General features: G+C 39.9%; 1 protein-coding gene across 2 annotated transcripts in view; it reads left to right on the top strand.

The window, feature by feature from the left end:
• Positions 1-19,732, top strand: part of tspan4a (tetraspanin 4a) — a 92,205-nt gene that overhangs the window by 18,737 nt on the left and 53,736 nt on the right. Inside the window, exon 4 of one of the 2 annotated variants that reach the window (XM_077620053.1) lies at positions 4,373-4,452. In XM_077620053.1, the coding sequence (XP_077476179.1) occupies positions 4,390-4,452 (63 nt within the window). In that variant the 5' untranslated portion in view covers positions 4,373-4,389. Of the gene's footprint in view, positions 1-2,909; positions 4,453-19,732 lie in introns of those variants that run through there. The other variant, XM_077620043.1, reaches the window with a different exon arrangement.

Raw genomic sequence — 19,732 nt, 5'->3', positions numbered from 1 at the left:
GATGGTGGGAGATATCTTTAAATACTGTGCTCTGAATACACCACAGGTGTGTCACACGGCTCCACCCAGCTCAACCAGGAATAAAGGAGTGAGAAAAGATGAAAGCATCACACAAACATGACCCTGTTCAGGGGAGACAATTGCATCAAGAACTGGATGCCAGTCAATCACAGGCTTACTGAGTGGGAACTGAATCACGCTGCCTGCATGTAAATCAGGGGAGTGAATGGCCAAACTCTCAGAGAACTAAAGAAGTCACACCACATTTAGTGATACATTTCTAATCAACACCTTGAATTGGAATGTGAGTATTTATTGCAGTGTCCACTACACTTTGGGCTTGTCCCGTGAGGGTCGCCACAGCAAATTCACTTTTTTTCCGCTTCACCCTGCCCGCTGCATAATTCTCCCTCTACACTAGCCACTTTCATATCCTCCTTCACTACATCCATGTAGCTTCTCCTCTAGCCCTCTTCTCTGGCAGTTCCACCCCTAACATCCGGCTACATCCTTCTTGTCCCTATCTGTCCAAAACATCGAAGTCTGGTCTCTCTGACCTCATCTAACCTTCACTGTCCCTTTTATTGACTCATTTCTAATCCTGTCCAAAGGGTATTCTCAGAAAATCCCAGAATGCAGTTTGCTTCTATATTGGGACATGTTGATGGTAACCTTTCAGAACAAAAAAACAAGATACCAAATCAAATGTATTATCAGATGTGTATGAACAACAGTAATCTTGTTTGCTTACATTCCAACATTCTACCCTACAAACAACAGTGATTAATTTGAGTTGGCTTTTGCGAAAATACAATTTTTTATTCTCTTCAAATTGTGTATTCTTTTTTCACCATCCCAAATTCTATCTTTAAATAGTTCAGTTTTAAAACACTAAGAGCTGAAAAAGGATATATTCTCAGGACTGTCATATGCCAGGTTTAAGCAAAGGAAAACGAGCTCGATACTGACCTTAGACTGCACCCTAACAGCAGAGAAACACTTCATTTGTCTGTTTGATTATGGCTGTCCATTCACCACTGGCTTCGATGAATGTATATATACAAGTAGTACTTTAATGGTGCCTTTCTCTAGGAAATGTCACAGTTATCAATACAGATAAGGTCCATCATGCAATGTGTTGTGATGGTAGGTATGTGTTTGTACATGATGAGGCATGTCATCTGCTGTGAGTTGTCACACTAATTTGTATGCATGATAGGTATGGGGGTGAGAGATAGAGAGAGAGAGAGAGAGAGAGAGAGAGAGAGAGAGAGAGAGTGAGAGAGAGAGAGAGAATGGGAGAGACAGTGAAAAAGATGGAATTGGAAAAAATGGGTTGAGGGTATAGAGAGATCAACCAGAAAGAGGAAATAGAGCAACTACTTGGGTGAAGGAGGTGGGTTTGTTTTGGCAATAACATGAATGGCAACATAGTTAGGAAATGATGATCCAATTTCTCTTTTAATGAGTTTCCTGCTGTTTAGTTCATCCCAGCCTGTATGTTTTGCAAAAAGGCTGCAGATTATTGGAATTAGTAGCTTCATCACCATAAAATTGGGACACATACACTTTTATCATGTGCTCGTCTGAATTACAATTATTATTTTGGGGATATAAATACATTTGTAGAAGGCTAAACTAAACGAGGCATTGTTCATTACTTTAGCGCTATTTGGTGTCAAGAAAGATTCTCATTTATGACATCTTAATATGTTCCTTTTATTTGAGTTTTAATTTTCCAATCTGAAATATATAATGATGTTTTAAACATAATAATAATTTCTTTAGATCGGTTGATTACTGATTCATTAAAATGCCAAATGTTGCTGTTATCTGTGTGTCATCCCAAAACAGAAAAACATTTTGGTGATTTTGTTAATTGATTTAATTATTTATTTGAACATGGTTATTAAAAATATACAAAGGCCTTACATTACAATATTTTGCATTGAAATTGAAGATATGTAAATTGATTACATATTTCATAACAGCCTCACACCTCACAAGAAAACCTCATATTCAAAAGGAGTCTGTAGAAGTTAAGACTTATTTCACCTACCTTTTCAATAGAAAAGTCAACACTTGAACATTTAACTACCATTAACCTTATTATTATTTTTGTATGACGTCTGTAGAAAGACAATTGTGAACTTTAGTTTGCCATTAAAAAAGATGAGCATGCTATAAACATTCCTCATGCAGGACAAAGGCCACTCAATGCTAATGAGCTTTTATAGTTGCTGTTGTTTGTCTGTGCTCGGGCCCCGGAATATTTCATGAGGAAGTAACATAAGTTAAAATGTCATGCTTGTGAGTCATATTCAATCTACACATGAGGCATAATACAAATCCATCCCATATTTGATGAAGCCATGAAGTTACTTTATTAACCAGCTTTGAAACATCTGTATAGACCTTTAAAGGAACGAGAAAAGTGGTGGAGAGCATCCATTTATTTCCGTGTGAATACAAGCCTAATGGCCATTTTATATTGATGTGAACATAATAACACGTGATTTACGGTGCAAATCTGTGTCCACTGCACCTCTGCAGACGTTGCATGAGATGAGTCTATGGGGAGAGTGAGAGAAGGGATGATTGAAGCCAAGCATGCACTGCGTGGTTGGGTTTGTGTGCCACAGCAACCTCTGCATGTGCAATGAGTTTTAGGCAAGAAGCAAAGAGCAGAAGAAGATGAAGCACTGGCGCATAAGGAGTAATCTTCACACTCTTCAGAGGCTTTAGATGCACACTTGGAATGCCTTTATATTACCTTCAACAGTACATGATTAGGTATGATTGGCATGTACTCAAGAGAGGTTGGGAGCTGCAAGAAAGCCATTGGATGCGCTTGATAGTAGGGAGTGGCTAAAATATGAACGTTTGTGCCTGCCTTTTGCTTCGGCGTCTTTTCAGGACAGCTATCGAAGCGACGTGGTATTGAGAGATTGCGCATGCTGAGCATCTGAGCGTGTGTGAGAGAGAACAAGTAAAATCAGAGTTAGGGAGGGGGAGCTAGTGAATAGAGAGGGAGGAAGCCTCAGCCTCAGAGACTGGACCAGCGTTCAAACACTGCAGTCTTTCTTTTGCTTCTGTGAAGAAACTCTCCCTCTTTCCACTGCTTTTCTCGCCGGATGTCTCCATCTCCATGCTCACCTAAAGAGGAGGAGACAGATGTCCTGTAGCACAGGAAGGAAGGACCAGAAGACGGGACACTTTGCCTTACTAATGAGAGTCTGGACATAAATTAAGCACCGTTGCGAGACAGAAAAGGAAGACAATATGAGGGAGTTAAAGAAGGTGACTCGATTGTGCGGGCAGCGAGGAAAGAGGACAAGCCACTAGAGACTTTTTGGGTAGAGTTGGCAAGTTAGGGCAGAGGTAAAAGAAGAAGGGGGTAGGTTAGGGGATTCAATTCACAAAGATTACTTCCCTCATGCGCATCTTCTCCATCCTTTTGTGCTTGTTAATGTTCCATTCACACTCCCGCGTGCATCTGTTTCTTCTCACTGAATGTAAGCAATATTAAGTCTTTTACACATTCAGTGCTGAGCTGTGAGTCACGGTGTGAGCGCATGTTTGAGAAGTTACCGCGGGAAGGTGATCAGCAACTTCTCTTGGGACACGGTAGGAAATTCTCATTCGGAGCAACTGGGCTTGAGAGGATGGAGGATGTCAAAGCCCTCCAATCAGCTGCCTGATTAAATGGATCCGCGATGCACCTGCTAGCCGTTTTATCTGCCAGGGCGTGACACCTGCGTTTGAGGGATTAGAGGTGGGGAAACAAGGAGGGTCAGATGTGTGCGGTTGGATTATGTCCGAAACACACACGAATTACACAGGTGTTGTGGGGGGGATTATGTAAACTCTCCGGCTGCATGCAGTGACACTATCGGCTTTAGGATTCAGGTGAATGACAGAGAATTATCTCGAACAGATTAATTCTTATCAAGCTATGACTCTTGGGATATAAATTAATCATCTGCTCCAGGATTTGAACGTGTTCCAAATCAAATCTGAGGTAAACTGAGGATAGGCGAAAAAACTTGCCACTTGTAACATCACCCATCAATGACTTTGGCTCCCTGATTGTGAACAGTACTGACCCATTCACGGCTAAAAACTTTCAATATGAGACGCTCAAGCACGGATGAGACGCCATACCGGCGCAGTCCGTCTCTGGACAGCAAACCTGACACGCCGCCGTTCACCCCCGGCTTCCATCGCTTCAGTGGAGAGTTTGAGTACAAGCGGCCACCTTTTGCGTTTGGCTTCACCACCACCAAGGGCCCGCAGACCACCAAGGGTCGCTGCACTCAGGGCAAGAAGTATGTGGTGTTTTACCTGGACCTCTCCTTCATATTCCTCCTAGAACTGCGGCGCTGCAGGATGGCGGAAGGTTGTATGATGGCCCTGCGTTATGGGATGGTCTTCTTCAACCTCCTCTTTTGGGTAAGTCTATATATTTTGTTTATTTACATACATTTTAAGAGTGTGCATGACTTTTTGCCAGCTTTGGGTTTCGTCTTTTTAGTATGCTTGCTATGTTGTAATGATGTCAAAGGAGAATGTGAAGGCGATTAAGTTCCTGGTTTTAGAGGTGGGCAAATCTCACTGTGTGGGCAAGTTAAGCATTTCGTCTCCCATTATAAGATACCTAAAGTGTGGGTGTACACAGACTTGTTTGCTGTATTAAGCTTTGACTTACTCGAAACTGTATTATATGCACTTAATCACAGTGTGATCACTGTGCAATAAATCCTTACTTGGCTGTGGTTTCCTGTACGAGTGTGCACCTCAGCATGAAGATGTAAGCGACTGTCTGTCTGCAGTAGCTCGATGATCTTATCAGTTTGCCAAGGAGCTGTAGTGTTTCGTCTGCCAGTGTCAATGGCACACTGATAACCCCGGAATATATTGCATTCACTCACATTTTAAACATGCCGTATTACCACAGTGTGCATCACATATACTGTACTAAAGATGCTCTTCTGTGCAGTGAAGTTTTATTTTATGTCATTATTTTTCTTAATACGGCCTCTTTCAGAAAAACTCTTCCAACTTGTCGCATAGTTTCCCTGGTCCACATTTCCCGCTTCTGGGCACTACTTTTGATTTGCTGTATTGTTCTGTTCTTCTTAGTAGTAATGGAATGAGCGGAATCCTGTAATGCAATCTAGTTTCCAAGATGGAATTTCCCTGGGGCATTAAGAAACCTCTTCACTTCCATATCTTCTAACTCCTATAAAACTAAGTGAAAGTGAGGTCACAATGTGTTATTAGCACAGCTGAGTGCAATTTTGGGTCAGTGTGTTTGTGTGCGGTTGGTGTTCGCGTGGGTGTGAGTGTTGTGAGTGTCGTGAGAAGAATTTAACCACTTGACCACACTGAGTTTTTGGAAAGCCAATCATAATGTAACCAACCTCAGGTAAGACCTGGATAGGTAATTCTATATGAAACTTGTCTTGAGGTTGATAATGAAAACTTTGGCCAGTGATGTGATTTACCCAAACCAAGGTTAGTTCAATATTGGGATTAGAATTGATAATTCCAAGGTTCATTAAACTGGGCTTCAGTCATTGATTGCCATGTTAAAAATGATGATAGACGGTTCAAATATATAAATTCAAAGTCCCCATTGAATTTTTTACTTGAATGCATCTAATAAGAAAAAGCTGATCCGGATAGATAAAACATCCGGACAGTTCTTTTTAAATATCAAGGTTACACACTGAAACTGTAGCGTGGTTTAAACGTAGCATACTGCCTCGTTGAACATGGCCAGCTTGCTGTCCTTCATTTGAAAGTGCTTCACAGAAACACGCACACTTTTCGGCAACAAATCTATACTTAGAATTCCATGATGTACCTGTGGATGAAATAGGTTCCTATTTCATCCACAGGTACATCATGGAATTATAAGTATAGTTAAGTAATGTTGTAAAACACAATGTATACTTTATACACTGCAGTACAATGCAGAAACTCTGAATATCCTATAAAGGTTGTTGCATATTAATTGAATGATAAGGAAATAAAACCATTTGTTAGTTTTAGTCTTTTATGTTAAAGCGCTACAATCAAGCAACTTTGACTTGATTTTGTAAATTTTAACATGTAGTGAATTTGTGCAGCTCAAATAATTGGATATGGGCTCGGTGTGCCTTACATGTTTAAAATCCGGAAATGTATTCATTATGTAGGTGTTGTTTCTGAGTAGATTTCATTAGTTGATTACCAACATCTAAGAGTACTTTGCCTTTTAAAGGCTATTGCAATCGAAAAACAACTTTACTATTCATATCTCTCTTAGATTACAGGATCTGAACTAATGTTATGCATAAACCATGGGGAAAATAAACAATAGAATACAAAGGACAAATACTGTTTTGACACAGACACAGCAGTCAAAATTAGCTGTTGTGAAAGTGTGATACATAAAGTAGAAGAGAAGAAACACACGCACAAACACACTCACATTTATCAAAAGAATTAATCAAGCCTATTTGGATTTGAAGGTAATTTTGTTTTTAAAGTTATTTTTCCAATAAAATATAATAACATTAGCAAAAGAAATAATCATTTTGAAGTAATATGACTGCAGGCTGGCTCCACTGTTTATTTTGTTTTTTTTGTGTAGTTCGTTTGTTCAAGATACAATTTAGATAAAGAAACAATTTGAATGTTCCAAAATTACTACTTAGAAAATAAAAAGCGACAACCTATTGAGACCAAAAATGCAGCCATGAATCTTAAGTAATTCACTCAATACAATCTCCAAACTGTGCCACAACCTCATCTTTCCAGGATTCAGTCAGCATTAGATATTTCTGTTAATAACATTTTCCACGGGGCGGTCTGGCGGATGAGTGGTTAGTGCGTCGTCCTCACAGTTCTGGGGGCCTGGGTTTGATCCAAGGTCAGTCCTTTTGTGTGGAGTTTGCATGTTCTCCCCGGGCCTACGTGGGTTTTCTCTGGGTACTCCGGTTTTCTCCCACATTCCAAAACATGCATGGTAGGCGGGTTGGAGACTCTAAATTGTTCCTAGGTATGAGTGTGAGTGTGGATGGCTGTCCGTCTCCTCTTTCCCTGCGATCGCCTGCCCACCGATTCAGTGTCCCCCCCCAGGCGGTTTGAAGACAGCTGGGATAGACTACAGCACCCCCGTGATCCTTGTGAGGATAAGGGGTTCAGAAAATGAATTAAAGAACATTTCCCCTGCAGGCATAATCTGTGCGGTTTCTATCGGCTGCCTAATTACTGTTCATTGAAGCTTCAAATCTCATCTCATCTCATTTTTTGAGCTTTATCCTCATTAGGGTCACGGTGGGTGCTGGAACCTATCCCAGCTGACTCCAGGTCAGAGGCGGGGGACACCCTGAATTGGTGGCCAGCCGATCGCAGGGCACAAGGAGACAGACAACCATGGACGCTCACACCCATACCTATGAGCAATTTAGAGTGTCCAATCAGCCTACCATGCATGTTTTTGGAATTTGGGAGGAAACCAGAGTACCCAGAGGAAACCCACGCAGGCCCGGGTAGATCATGAAAACTCCACACAGGTGGACGCGACCTGGATTTGAACCCAGTACCCCGCAGCTGCGAGGCCGACGTGCTTATCACTCGCTCCACCGGGCCGCCCGAAGCTTAAAATGTAATGTTTATATGTATGGAATCAAATTAAAATCACAACAGGTGTCTTTATAGGAGTTACAAAGGCTCATAAGTGGAGAACAGTTAGCACTGTACACAATGATCAAAAGTAAATGACAGCATCAAGTGGGAAGCTCAGAGGACAAAGAAAGCCTCACTCAAGTCAGGCTCCATTATTTCATATCACCATGCATTAGTCTACAGCTCACAAGTGCAATCCGTTCAAGGTAGTTGCACTCACATAACGTCAGTGATGAAGTCAACAACTCTCAAGGCAAGAGCTGGAGCCAAGACATGCTGTCAAACTAGAATATTTTCATGTTGTTGGTCAGACGCTATGCTGAAGGCAAAAGACTATAAGAACATGTGTATGATTTGGTTGTCAGCAGAAGGCTGACAGCTTCTCTGCGCCCACACACGATCTGCAACTTTACTTGAGTTTGCTGCAGTAGAACAAAATACTGACAAGTTTTACACCACAAGGGATTATTTGTTAGCACTGCTGCTTTGAATCTGGTTCTTGGTTTTAATCAGCCATGTTGGTCGTTATCTGGGTGTTTTTTCACAGTGCAAACAAATGTTTTGTCTTGGGTCACTCCGATCAATTTACATCCTCAGTCTGTATGAAACTTGAGCAAGATGGAATATAAATATTTTAGGATCGATTCCTCAAAAAGTTACTTGAGGAACAACATTTAGCATAATAATAAATCAATCAAATAAGAAACTACACAATATATCCCAAATGTTGTAACAAGTTACTGGTATTTTGGTGTTGATGCACACTTTGTTCGTTGCCAATGAAAAAAAAATTGCCATAGAAACAGAGCCATTCAGGGCTCTGCTTTGTATTGGTGTGTGCGTACGTCATATCCTTGAAAAGAAAAAAAAATGCACTTCTTACTATGTGTGATTGTGAAGTATTAAAGTCAAACCTTGGCCAAGTGTATTACAGGTTGAAAACATTGCATCTTCACTCATAGTGTGAGACATTTGCATAAAATTGCAACAGTGAGATCCTAAAAAAAAGAAAGTACCCATCGCAGGAAAGCATCACGAGGATTGAAAATGGCCCCAACTGACAAGAAATTTCAAAGCTTTTTTCTTTATTTTGCTTGGAGAGAGGGCTTTTTCTCACTTTTGGAACACATTTTGAATAGGTTTGTGATACCCCTTTCACCAGTGTGTGATTCCGGGACAAATATGCAAGAGATATAAATACAGGCTGTAGGAAAAGCCTTAAGAAATGTTCTCTGAAGTTGTGTTGACTTGTCGTCATAATGTAGGTCAGAGCCCAGCGGAAAACTCACGAGATTGCCATAGATGTGAATGGATTGCATCCGTCTCCAATAATTTTACCAGATCAATAGAAATTGCCCTAATAGTTGTGATCTAAGATATGTCTGACCTGCCTTGTTCAGCCCTCACTGCCACACATTCCATTGATTCTAAGCAAGACACGCGGACGTGTACAACATGAGAAGCCAATTTAATCGCGTGCAGCATTCATTTGCTGAATTGGCATGTTTGTGCATAGAGAATGCAACAAACAAACAAAACAAAAGCCACCTATTCCATGCTTTTCCTAGCGATTGATGAAACCTGGAAATGGAGCGGGGACACAAGGGATGTCTTCACACTGTTTTTTTTCGACCTGTCATTATTATTACTTTGCGGTTAGAGTAGCTATCCTGTTTCTATTCCTCTTCACGATCAGTAATCAAAACAGATCAACCTCATACGCCACAGTAGGATGCCCAAATGGATGGTTTGAGCAAAATAAATTAACAGATTCACACTCCCACAATGCCCCACACTTCCACTTATATATGCACCTCAGGTTTTCCCTGCTTTCAGATAGATCATTAAGGCTGACCACTAGACGATGAAATATAGCCGAAACCCAAAGTCTTGAGACACCCCCATTTGAATCAATTTATTAATTAATCATGCTGTTGGAATAGATGCTCACTAAATCTTAATCCCACAGCCTTCCAATTCTGTTTGGATTATATTGTCTCACTGTTCCTTCATGAAATTCAGACAGTTTTGCATAATTGAGTTTCATTGGAAGCCCAAGACACTGAACATTTTATAGCTGTGATGAAATAATTTTAAGAAAAACAACAACAACAACAAACGTAATTACAATAGGGCTTTCAGACTGAGGCTGCTTTGGCCCCAATAGCATGTATATTTAAAAAGCTAATTATACATTTAACAGTTGGATGAACCATATCAATACGAATGCTGTAAGATGGAGCTATGTGAAATCGTATAAATTTAAAATTCAAAACATTTCAAAATGTATAAAAATTTGCTCGACTTGCACAAACCCAAAGCACAAGACAAACCTTTACTAATGACAGTATTGAGAATACACTTAAGTTTCAAGTTATTTATTCATCGATTCATTTTCCATTCCGCTTATCTTCACAAGAGTCACGGGCTCTCAAGTTGTTTAACTTCAATTCACAGTGCTTCAATCAACTTACAGACCTTCACAGGCTAAGCAACCCTGACACATTTTACAGACCCATTACCTATTACGGACACAGTTTATAAGATGCAATCGGTAATATTTAATCATTTAGATACATTGCGGACAATGAAATCAGATGGAGAAAATTGATGATCTTGGATAGATTGAAGGTAGGTCGTGTCAAGGGACTGTGATGTTAGATTCCATTAGGGGTCAGAAAGGGATCTTAAAGTAGATGGTGAGGAGAAAGTCGGCATAGCATGATGCTATTTTGACATGACTACTTTTGAGTAGGTTCAATTGAAATTACCTCTTTGCAGGAATTGCCCTAAGTTACTCAGACCAAATCAGCCTTTTGCCAGACTTTTCTTACAGCTGTTTCTCACAGTGAGAAGGGTCAAATACACCTCCAGGGTGCCACAGAGTCATACTTTTCTTGGCAGTGAAGAAAAGTCACTGAGTTTCCTCTAATTAAAATTTCACAGTAGAATTGTTCGTGTACAAATTTAGCTAAAAACATTCCATGTCAAAATAAATGGTCATTGTAAATTGTAGTGTACCCGGGGTCTTGCTGGGAATGTGTGAATGAGCTTTTACCCAATTGCCTGACACCTTTTCAAACTATTAGCCTGATTCAATACAGAAAAAAATAACAATAAGTGATGTGCTGACTCTTTTTCCAGTGTCAAGACTTACAATATTTCTTTCACTCTATCAGCCTACATTCATATGGAAGTATTTAAAAAAGCATGGCATTTTCTCTCTTAAAATTCCATACTGAATTTAATATTTCGAAAACAATACTAAAGACAACTAGATATTAAACTGTTTTCAGATTGAGTCTTAGACCAAGAGAGGGATGCCCTAGCAGCAATTGATTTTCAAATGACATCAGAATCTATGGATGTTCATTCAAGCATTCATTTCCAACATCGCTTATCCTTGTCAGGTTCGCAAGCTGCAGGAGCCCATCCCAGCTGACTTCAGGGGAAAGGTCGGGTACACGCCAGACTGGTTGGCATTCAGTCGTAGGGGAAACATAAGAGAGACAAAAATTCAAACTCACAATCACACCGCCAACGAGTAGGAATTGATCCCACGCTGCCTGTACTGAAGTGAGGCGAAAGAGACACTGCTTTGGTTGGCTATTGATGTTCAAAAGATGATTATTGTTTCCCATGGTGTAAAACATCCCTCAACACAAAGAAAATGCCTATAATCTAGTCCAGGAAATCAACTTCTATTCATTGTAAGCTCGTTTTTCTTGCTTGCCTTATTGACGAAATGCTGGTTGAAAAGTGGATCTTCCAGGAGCGTGAAAATTAAAATTTTTGGTTCACAACAGCATATAGTACTGAGTCAGCCCAACATCAGATAGTAGAGTCATCTGTGTAAAGACTGGTACTACGGCTTTTCAGAGCAAAGACTCTTACACTGCTATAAAATATAAATAAGACAAGTCTCCTAAGCGCTCTGTGTTGAATATCATTTCCAAAAGGATAAAATGAATCTCTCCTTGACACACTGGGATCCTTCAGGAATGGTAATGATAATCATATCATCTATCCTCCACACAGGGAAAGATTTTGACCTGGAAGTCATTATTATTGCTTCAATAAAGGTCAGGGATCAAATTTGAACACCAAAGTTTAGTTAATACACAACATTTGTATTCATTAAACATTGCTTTGTTAGAGCATTGCAAAGGATTCTTGCAAGCAATGCATGTATTTACTGGATTGGAACCATGGACGAAATGGACTGGAACCCTTGATGGATGTGTAGTACTCAAACAAGTTATAGTGTCACGTAAGCTTTTTGGGTGTTTGTAAATTTAGGTGCTATATGCATCCATCCATATAATAGTATTAAAAGCATTCAACTTAAAAGGGAACCTAGCAAAAGATCTAAAAAGATGTTTTATATTCAATTTTCCCGGATGCTCCAGTTTCCCCTCCACATTCCAAAAACATGCATGGGAGACTAGTTGAACTCTAAATTGTCCCTAGGTATGAATGTGAGGTTGAATTGATGTTTGTCTCCTTGTGTCCTGCGATTGGTTGACAACCAATTCTGGGTCTCCCTCGCCTGCTGCTCATAGTTGGGTGGGATAGGGTACTCGGCCGTTTGGTCGCCAGACTTTTGGTCGCCGGACGTTTGGTCGCCCGGAAGGTTATTGATAATTACCATTTAAAATTGTTGCTCAAATTCCCTAAATACAAACTCCGAATTATTATTTAGTCATACTTAATGCTCTATTCATTATTAGGCTAAAGAAAAGCTCCAAATTTCCCGTACTTTTATTGTGTTTTGTTGGAGAAATTGTAAGACCCTGACTGACGTCCCTTCCTAAGGGGACAACTCATGTACATACAAACTCTTATACACACACGTCCGCTCAGTGAAACTGCTCAGGGCCATTGTTGGCTTTTATTGATGCGTAGACCGTGTTGTTTTACCTTGTTTTGTCGCCGGACTTTTGGTCGGCGGACTTTTGGTCGCCGGATGTTTGGTCGCCGGGACCCAAACGTCCGGTCAAGCTGGGATAGGCTCCAGCACACCAGCGACCCTTGGGAGGATCAGTGGTTCAGAAAATGAATGAATGGAAACAAACAAAAATAAATAAACAATATTGACCTACCCCCAATTCTCCCTGCTGCAGTTCACTTGGCAATGTCTACCTTGCCCGCCATAAGGCCATAGCGTCAATTATGATTGTTCAACTAGACGTCTTGGTCAAATATAGTTTAGTTCCGCAAAGGTCACATCACCCACAAGACGCACTTAATTTATTTTCCTATTGCTCTTGCTCAGTGCAAAAGGTTTGCGTGGCAACATGGAATGCTCCAGGGACATGATACCATTGTGAATTTGATATAAGAGCATACCAGAAAGCAAATACTAAGGTTTTTTTTTTCCTTGACAGAACGATAGACAAATGCACAAACAGCCCACATTTCGTCACTGTTGGACATCAATGCACCACACCACAATGTTTGAGTTACTGTTACGCACCAGCTTCAACACAACACCGTGAAATAGGTTAGCTGTGCTTATTGGCAACATTATGTCTCTCAGTGGCATTTGTTTCATTAACAAAGCCTGGGAGCTGTTTGAAATCCTTTTTTGAATATACTAGTGTTATATTAATTTTGTAACATACCTTGTCTTTGTCATACATTAAGGCATGATAGTCTCATAAATGTTAAGTCATATTGAAAATCTGCCTTCCTTTAGCAGCTACTTCTGCAGGTTAGACTTTTTTTTATGAGTCCAATTTTTTACAATGTGCGTGAGGCTGAGGAAGCCCATCCAGTAAAAATAATTCTGGAATTTCTACTATTTTGACAGTAACAAAATGCCAATTTTCCCATCCAAACCATTGACTATTGTAGTCTGAATTCTCAAAACCCGCCCCACACACACACAATCAGTGCAAACGATAATGGTTACATCATCATTCCAAATCATTCTCAAAGGCCTTATAGCAATGAATAAAATCTTGTGCTAACTAAGCAGTTTATTTATATGGTTATTTGGTCTATTAAAATGAACATCAACTGAATCTGCATCCCCATACCTTTGTGCCTGCCACTGTTTATTGGTACTTTTCCGAGAGAATAAATACTGTCACCACTAAGGCAACTACAGTTGGGACCAGTAGCAAAAATACGACAAAAGAAAACAAAACATACACAGGACTTCAAGCTCAACAAACTAATATATTGACCTTAGATTTGACCTGCTTACCATTACCGCATTTTCTCGCATATACGCCGTATTTGTAACAGAAAAAAAAAGATGACTAAATCAAGTGTACGACTTATATATGCACAAATTAGATTTGATATGCATGAAACTGCAATACATCAATACAATCATTTATTTCAAAATAAAGAAAAGCTAAACAGATAAAACGCTAAACAAAATGTATTTTGACGTCTAGGAATGAAATTCAAGAAAAAAAAAACTCATCTGGCTTAAAACGTGAAAAAACTCACTTCTGCCTGCCATTGCTCGCTCAGGGTGCCGCCATCTTACCGTAGTTAAACGTCCTGTGACTGGCCAGACGTGAGTAGCCTTGGTACATGTGTTCGTAGTGTTTACCATGTCAGCACATCCCAATAGTTGTTAAGGCTGATCGAAGGTCTTGCGGTCGATCATTAAAATATCAGCCTTGATACCTGCGTAATTTGTATCTCGTGCTGATATTGCACCCAAAGACTTGATGAAAACTAGACAAACTGACTCACTTCCTGGTTGTACTGCTCACGTGACTTCCTTTTTCAATTCGTCCACGTGCAAGCAACACCCTTTTGGAATGTGCAATCCAGCAGACGATCCTTTCGATTCATACAGGATCTCAGAAATACCATGTGCGATGATTTTTTCAAGATTTTCCCTTCAAAGTAAAACATTTGTACCCCTTATTAAAACCATGAATAAGGAGGTGAATATTTTGAATCAAGGGGTGTCAACGGCTTATACGGAGAAAATACGGTATGTCACTTGGTAACTTGATCCATCAGAGCCCCTCAGAATATCATTTCTACTTCTCATTTGTATTAAGATTTTATAATCATTATTTCTATTCTACTGTATATACCAATCAATCATAACATTATTGATTCGATTACTTAGGGCTGATTGGGGAGAGCAGCAAAACAACAAAAATGCTTACAATATGATCTTTATTATATCTACATTAGAACCTGTGTTTTTAGCAGTTGTTATTTTCATTCAATGCAGAATGTTTTCCTCTGCATCTTACCACTACTAAAACCTTGGCTCATATTTTCACTCCCATGAAATCTAAAGCCACTCAAGCCCCTTTCAGACATGTAAAGAAGTCCGGTAATGTGCCGGGATTTACCTGGTTTAGGAAGAGACTGTTATCTTTGAATGGCACTGTGCAGTATTTTCTTGCTGAGCAACGCCAGTACGAATGTTTGAGACATATTTTCTTTGTATTATTATTTTAATTTTTTTCAAATGAATGTGATTGAAGACTTTTAGTTCAGCAATGAAGGGGTCTGACTGGTTTAATAAATTAACAGAATCTATAAAAGAAAATACATAAGCATGTCGTCATGACTGAGTCGTACGCTGCATGTGAATCTAAAATCCCGACCGAGCCAGTAGAGTACTCTTTGTTACCTTTCCCTAGGTATGAAAGTTCCAAGCCGGGTAGATTCCAAGTGACATTACTTGGTCATGTTCCGGTATATGTGAAAGCAGCTTTAGTAACATGGTCACCAATCAAGGAAATATGAAACCTGAGTGTCTCTTTTCTGCTTAGCCATCTAACCTTAGTGTTCAGAATGAAATGTTGTGCAGATGATTCCTCATGTAACACTGTACATGGAGTTAAATATATTAACAATGAGCACAAAGACAGAACACATGACACATGACAGAACAAATGTCTTTTTGGTGGACCCTACAGTCTTCACAAGTCTAATCTAGATGTACTGCAATATGGAAGATTGGTGGCCAAAATTGTTACTGCAACCTGGTGTAAAATATTGACCTACTTGTAGTCCAAGTACACACAAATATACATAGTTGCAGTACAAGTAAATGTTAGTATGTGTATTTGTAATTCAGGTCTACATACTACTTGTAGTACAATTACAAATACTCGTAGTATAAGTACACATAAGTACTAGTTGGCATCCGATCCATTTGAACTGGAAAGGGACACTTGTTTTTCTGACTTCTTGGTAAGCAACTTGAAAGGGCCTAAAATGTCTGTTATAATATTAATATCTTTGTAGAATGCTTTTTGTGTGTAGGGCTCAGGAACCATTGGTTTTCATGTCAGTTATAAATAGAATAGAAATAAGCTTATTCAATGTAAGGTCAAAGAGCTCACTGATGTAGGGCCTCTCTTTACAAAGGACTCTTATCATACTTGAATAGTGTGATTAAAATTAATGGTCATCTACTAATGTACGCTGACAGACCGGAATTGTGAAAACGTTAAAATATTAATTCAAGATACTTGAAGGCTGGATGTGTCAAAGTGATGTGTAGCGCAGTGGAAAAACAGCATACTGGGGCTGAAATCAGCACTTCACTCCAGACATCCCTCTTAATTTGGCCACCATGAATGGCTCATTGATTCACATTCCGTAGACCATGAACCGCAGCCCACTTCTGGAAGATTCTTTGAATGGAAATCCATCCACTGTATCAGATGGTGGTAAAATCCGCATGAACGGTACCCCTATATTTAGTATGTGAGACACTTGAGACATGAATAAAATCCAAAAGACAGCTGGGATGTTTTCAGATACATGCATAATTCCAAGAATGAAGCTCCTGGCAGCCTGTCTCATTACAGGTGGAGACCATATGGAACTAATAAGGCCCATCACCAGACCAAGTAAAAAAAAAAACACTTCTTGACACACCTAATTGACGGAGTGCTTTCATGGCAGGCGTTTCAGTTTAAGGCACAGTGCAATCCCTGCTGGAATGCATCCAATGTGAGATTAAAAATGAATAAGTATGGAGTTTGCCGTTTCTCCCTGTGATCATACTTCATCTTCCTTTCCCATTCCGAAATATGTATTCCAAATCATGCTCATCTGATTAAAAACGCACGGAAGTGTGTTTTTGTGAATTGGTATTTTATCAAGATCTATTGTAATTAACAGGGGAAGAGACCCAAGTGATCTTTACTAAATTAGTTGCAATATAATTGGAACTTCTTGTCCACCCCTAAGATTTTTTTTAAATTATAGAATTACAACATTGTGGAAATAACCCAGTGTTTAAGTTGTGGATATATTTATTTCATGGCAATATGAGGTTTGAAGTGCTTAAAAAAGATCACACCGATGACCTGCGACTCCACCCTCTTTACTAAAGTGAATAATTATTCATCACCAAATATTTATTTTACAGTGCCCTTTGTGAATGCAACTACTAAACACACTAGATGATTTTTTTAGTTCTTCCCAACATGTATAATTGTTTTTATTTAGAGCTAAAAGCTCTAAAAACATAAAAATATAAATATTTCATGAGGGGAATGTTATCAGTCTGGTAATTTCACAGTTTTGGTTCGGTGGAATTTGGAGTCATTCTTGTGCCTCGTAGTGAAAAATTAAAGATCACACAAGAATGTTTAGACCGGCGATTTAAACATTTTAAAACATCAAAAATGCGTAAACTTATACACGCACGGTAAAGAAAGCCATGCTTATTGTCAATACTTCCTCCACGTAGTCTTTTTTGATGTTGCGTATGCTATCTCAGAAATATATTCTATCTTACAATAATTAGATATTAGCATCAGTTTTGTCTTCTTATGCTTATCCGGGGTCAGGTCACGGGGCCAGCAGCTTCAGCAAGCCCAGACTTTTCTCTCCCCACCCACTTCATCCAGCCCTTCCAGGAGGATCCCAAGGCATTCCCAGGCCAGCTAGGAGGCATAGTGTCCCCAGAATGTCCTGGATCAGCCCCGTGACCTCCTCCTGGTGAGGCGTGCCTGGAACACCTCATTAGAGAGACATCCCTGAGGCATCCTAATCAGATGCCTGAGCCAACTCATCTGGTTCCTCTCGATCCAGAGGAGCAGTGGCTCTATTCCGAGCCCCTCTCGAATGGCTTCCCCCTTAACATTGCACAGAAAAATATACATTTGTGAATGCATTAGCTAGAGGAACCCCTCTCTTGTCAATTAACAGATATACGATTGGTCCAGTATGCAATTCTCTTTTGCTACAAGGCTGGAGTTTCTGTCATGAAACCAAAAAAAGAAAACCTTTATAACAAAGACATTTCAAGGATTTTCACAGTGGAATGAAGAAGGAGCGATAGGTCTCCAGGTATTTATACCAAAGAAATGATCAATTTGATCTACAAGATAACCACAGCTCTGACACTGAAAGTTGCTGTGGGAATATGGGACTGTCTAGATTCTTAAATGCTTTACAGTTGACATCCACTTTCAACACCAGTGAATGTGCGGTAATCCCCTGTGTGGTCGTCTTATTTTCTCATAGTGTCACTTTTTAATTTTCAAGTTGCCATCATTTTCAAGTTGAAGCCCTCTACCATCTACTATAAGATTTCTGATAGTTAACGTAATTCAGTTCAGGGCACGTTTTAAGCCACAGCACAGGTTTATGGAAAGCCATGCGTTCAACAAGACTAAACACAAACCGCTCTATGCATAGTGGATTTGGGATATTTAATATTAAAGTCCCATAAATGATATCCACAAACCCTTAACAAAGGCTCATCCAAAAAGTGAAGTTATTTTTTTTACTCTAAGAGTACTGACGTGAAGTGGTCCCCAACCACCAGTCCGCAGATCCAACCGCTCCGAAAGCCAGTTGGTGCTGGTCCACCTGAGAAATAAATCTAATCATTTTAAACCACACACAGATGAGACACTGTTGACGCTCAAGTATGGAGACCAAAACGAAGAGAAGCATTGCATCTCAGTGTTACCAGATCAGAAAGATAGTTTCTGACCTCACAAATATAACCCACAAAGTTCACCGGGTATCCGCCCATGCTGTGAACACTGCTGCACCTACGCACACACGCATTCACTCATGCACTGTGAGTGCACAGCCAGATCTGAGTTGCTACTAGAGCTGCACTGTCCCATCCGATTCGAAGGTTGGACCTCAACGGCTTGACCAATCTTTGCTTGGAAGAGCCGCTGAGGTACAGGAGCACCAAGCTGCTCTCAAGGAAGCAGTCCAGGGCATCACGGTCTTTGTTTTCCGGGTGGTGCTGATAGGGCTTGGGCGAGGACGAGTCCAAGAAGCTGCCCTCTATTGCTGGACGTAACACAGTACAGCTTGTAACACAGAAACCCAAACAATGTGTTTGTGGGTCATCTGCTTGAGGTTTCAAGAGCTTTGTGACGCATGATAAGTAACTGTGACACCATTCACTGAAACCAGTACATACAGCCTTTTCAATCTTATCCTCCTACTTAATAATAAATGCTTGGGACTTGTTTCTTATGCCACCATGTTGCATTCCACACCTCTGCTTTTTTTCGTCATCGTGCGCCCCTTCCCTGCTTTTGTCTTTAGTTGTCATGCACCCCCTGGTCCGTGAGAAAATAGGAGAGCTTTACCAGTCAGAAAGAAAAAAGGCTGGGCTTCTTTACTGACTGGCTTCTGTAGTGGATATGAATTTGTATTTATAAAATTCTCTCAGGTTGTACTGTATGGTCCTGCATTTTACAATATTTTTTTTTTCTCCATGTTGGTAGCTTAGAGTTTAGATAATGACAAAATTCGACCATTCTTTCCTCAGCCAAACATTCGGAAACAACAGTAATACTAATTTTCCTTTGCCCTTATAGTTTCTTATCTACTATGACTGAAAATGAGCAACAGGGTAAATAAACAGCAACAGTGATTTATGTGGAAATGTGAAAATGTTCAGTCACAGTTGCGGGTAGAAAGCGACAGTTCAGTTTTTGCTATTGATGAAACAAAACTTACATATGCTCGTCTTTGTAATCCAAATGAAAAAAAAAGCAGGCTTGTGCATATTCCCTTACCCAAACATACACACAATTACGTGCATACGCATAATATTGTAGCCCTGGAGGGC

The sequence above is a fragment of the Stigmatopora argus genome, chromosome 2 (assembly GCF_051989625.1).
Source record: "Stigmatopora argus isolate UIUO_Sarg chromosome 2, RoL_Sarg_1.0, whole genome shotgun sequence".
NCBI lineage: Eukaryota > Metazoa > Chordata > Actinopteri > Syngnathiformes > Syngnathidae > Stigmatopora > Stigmatopora argus.
Note: the sequence above shows the minus strand (reverse complement) of the source record. Positions and strands in the feature narration are given on the sequence as shown.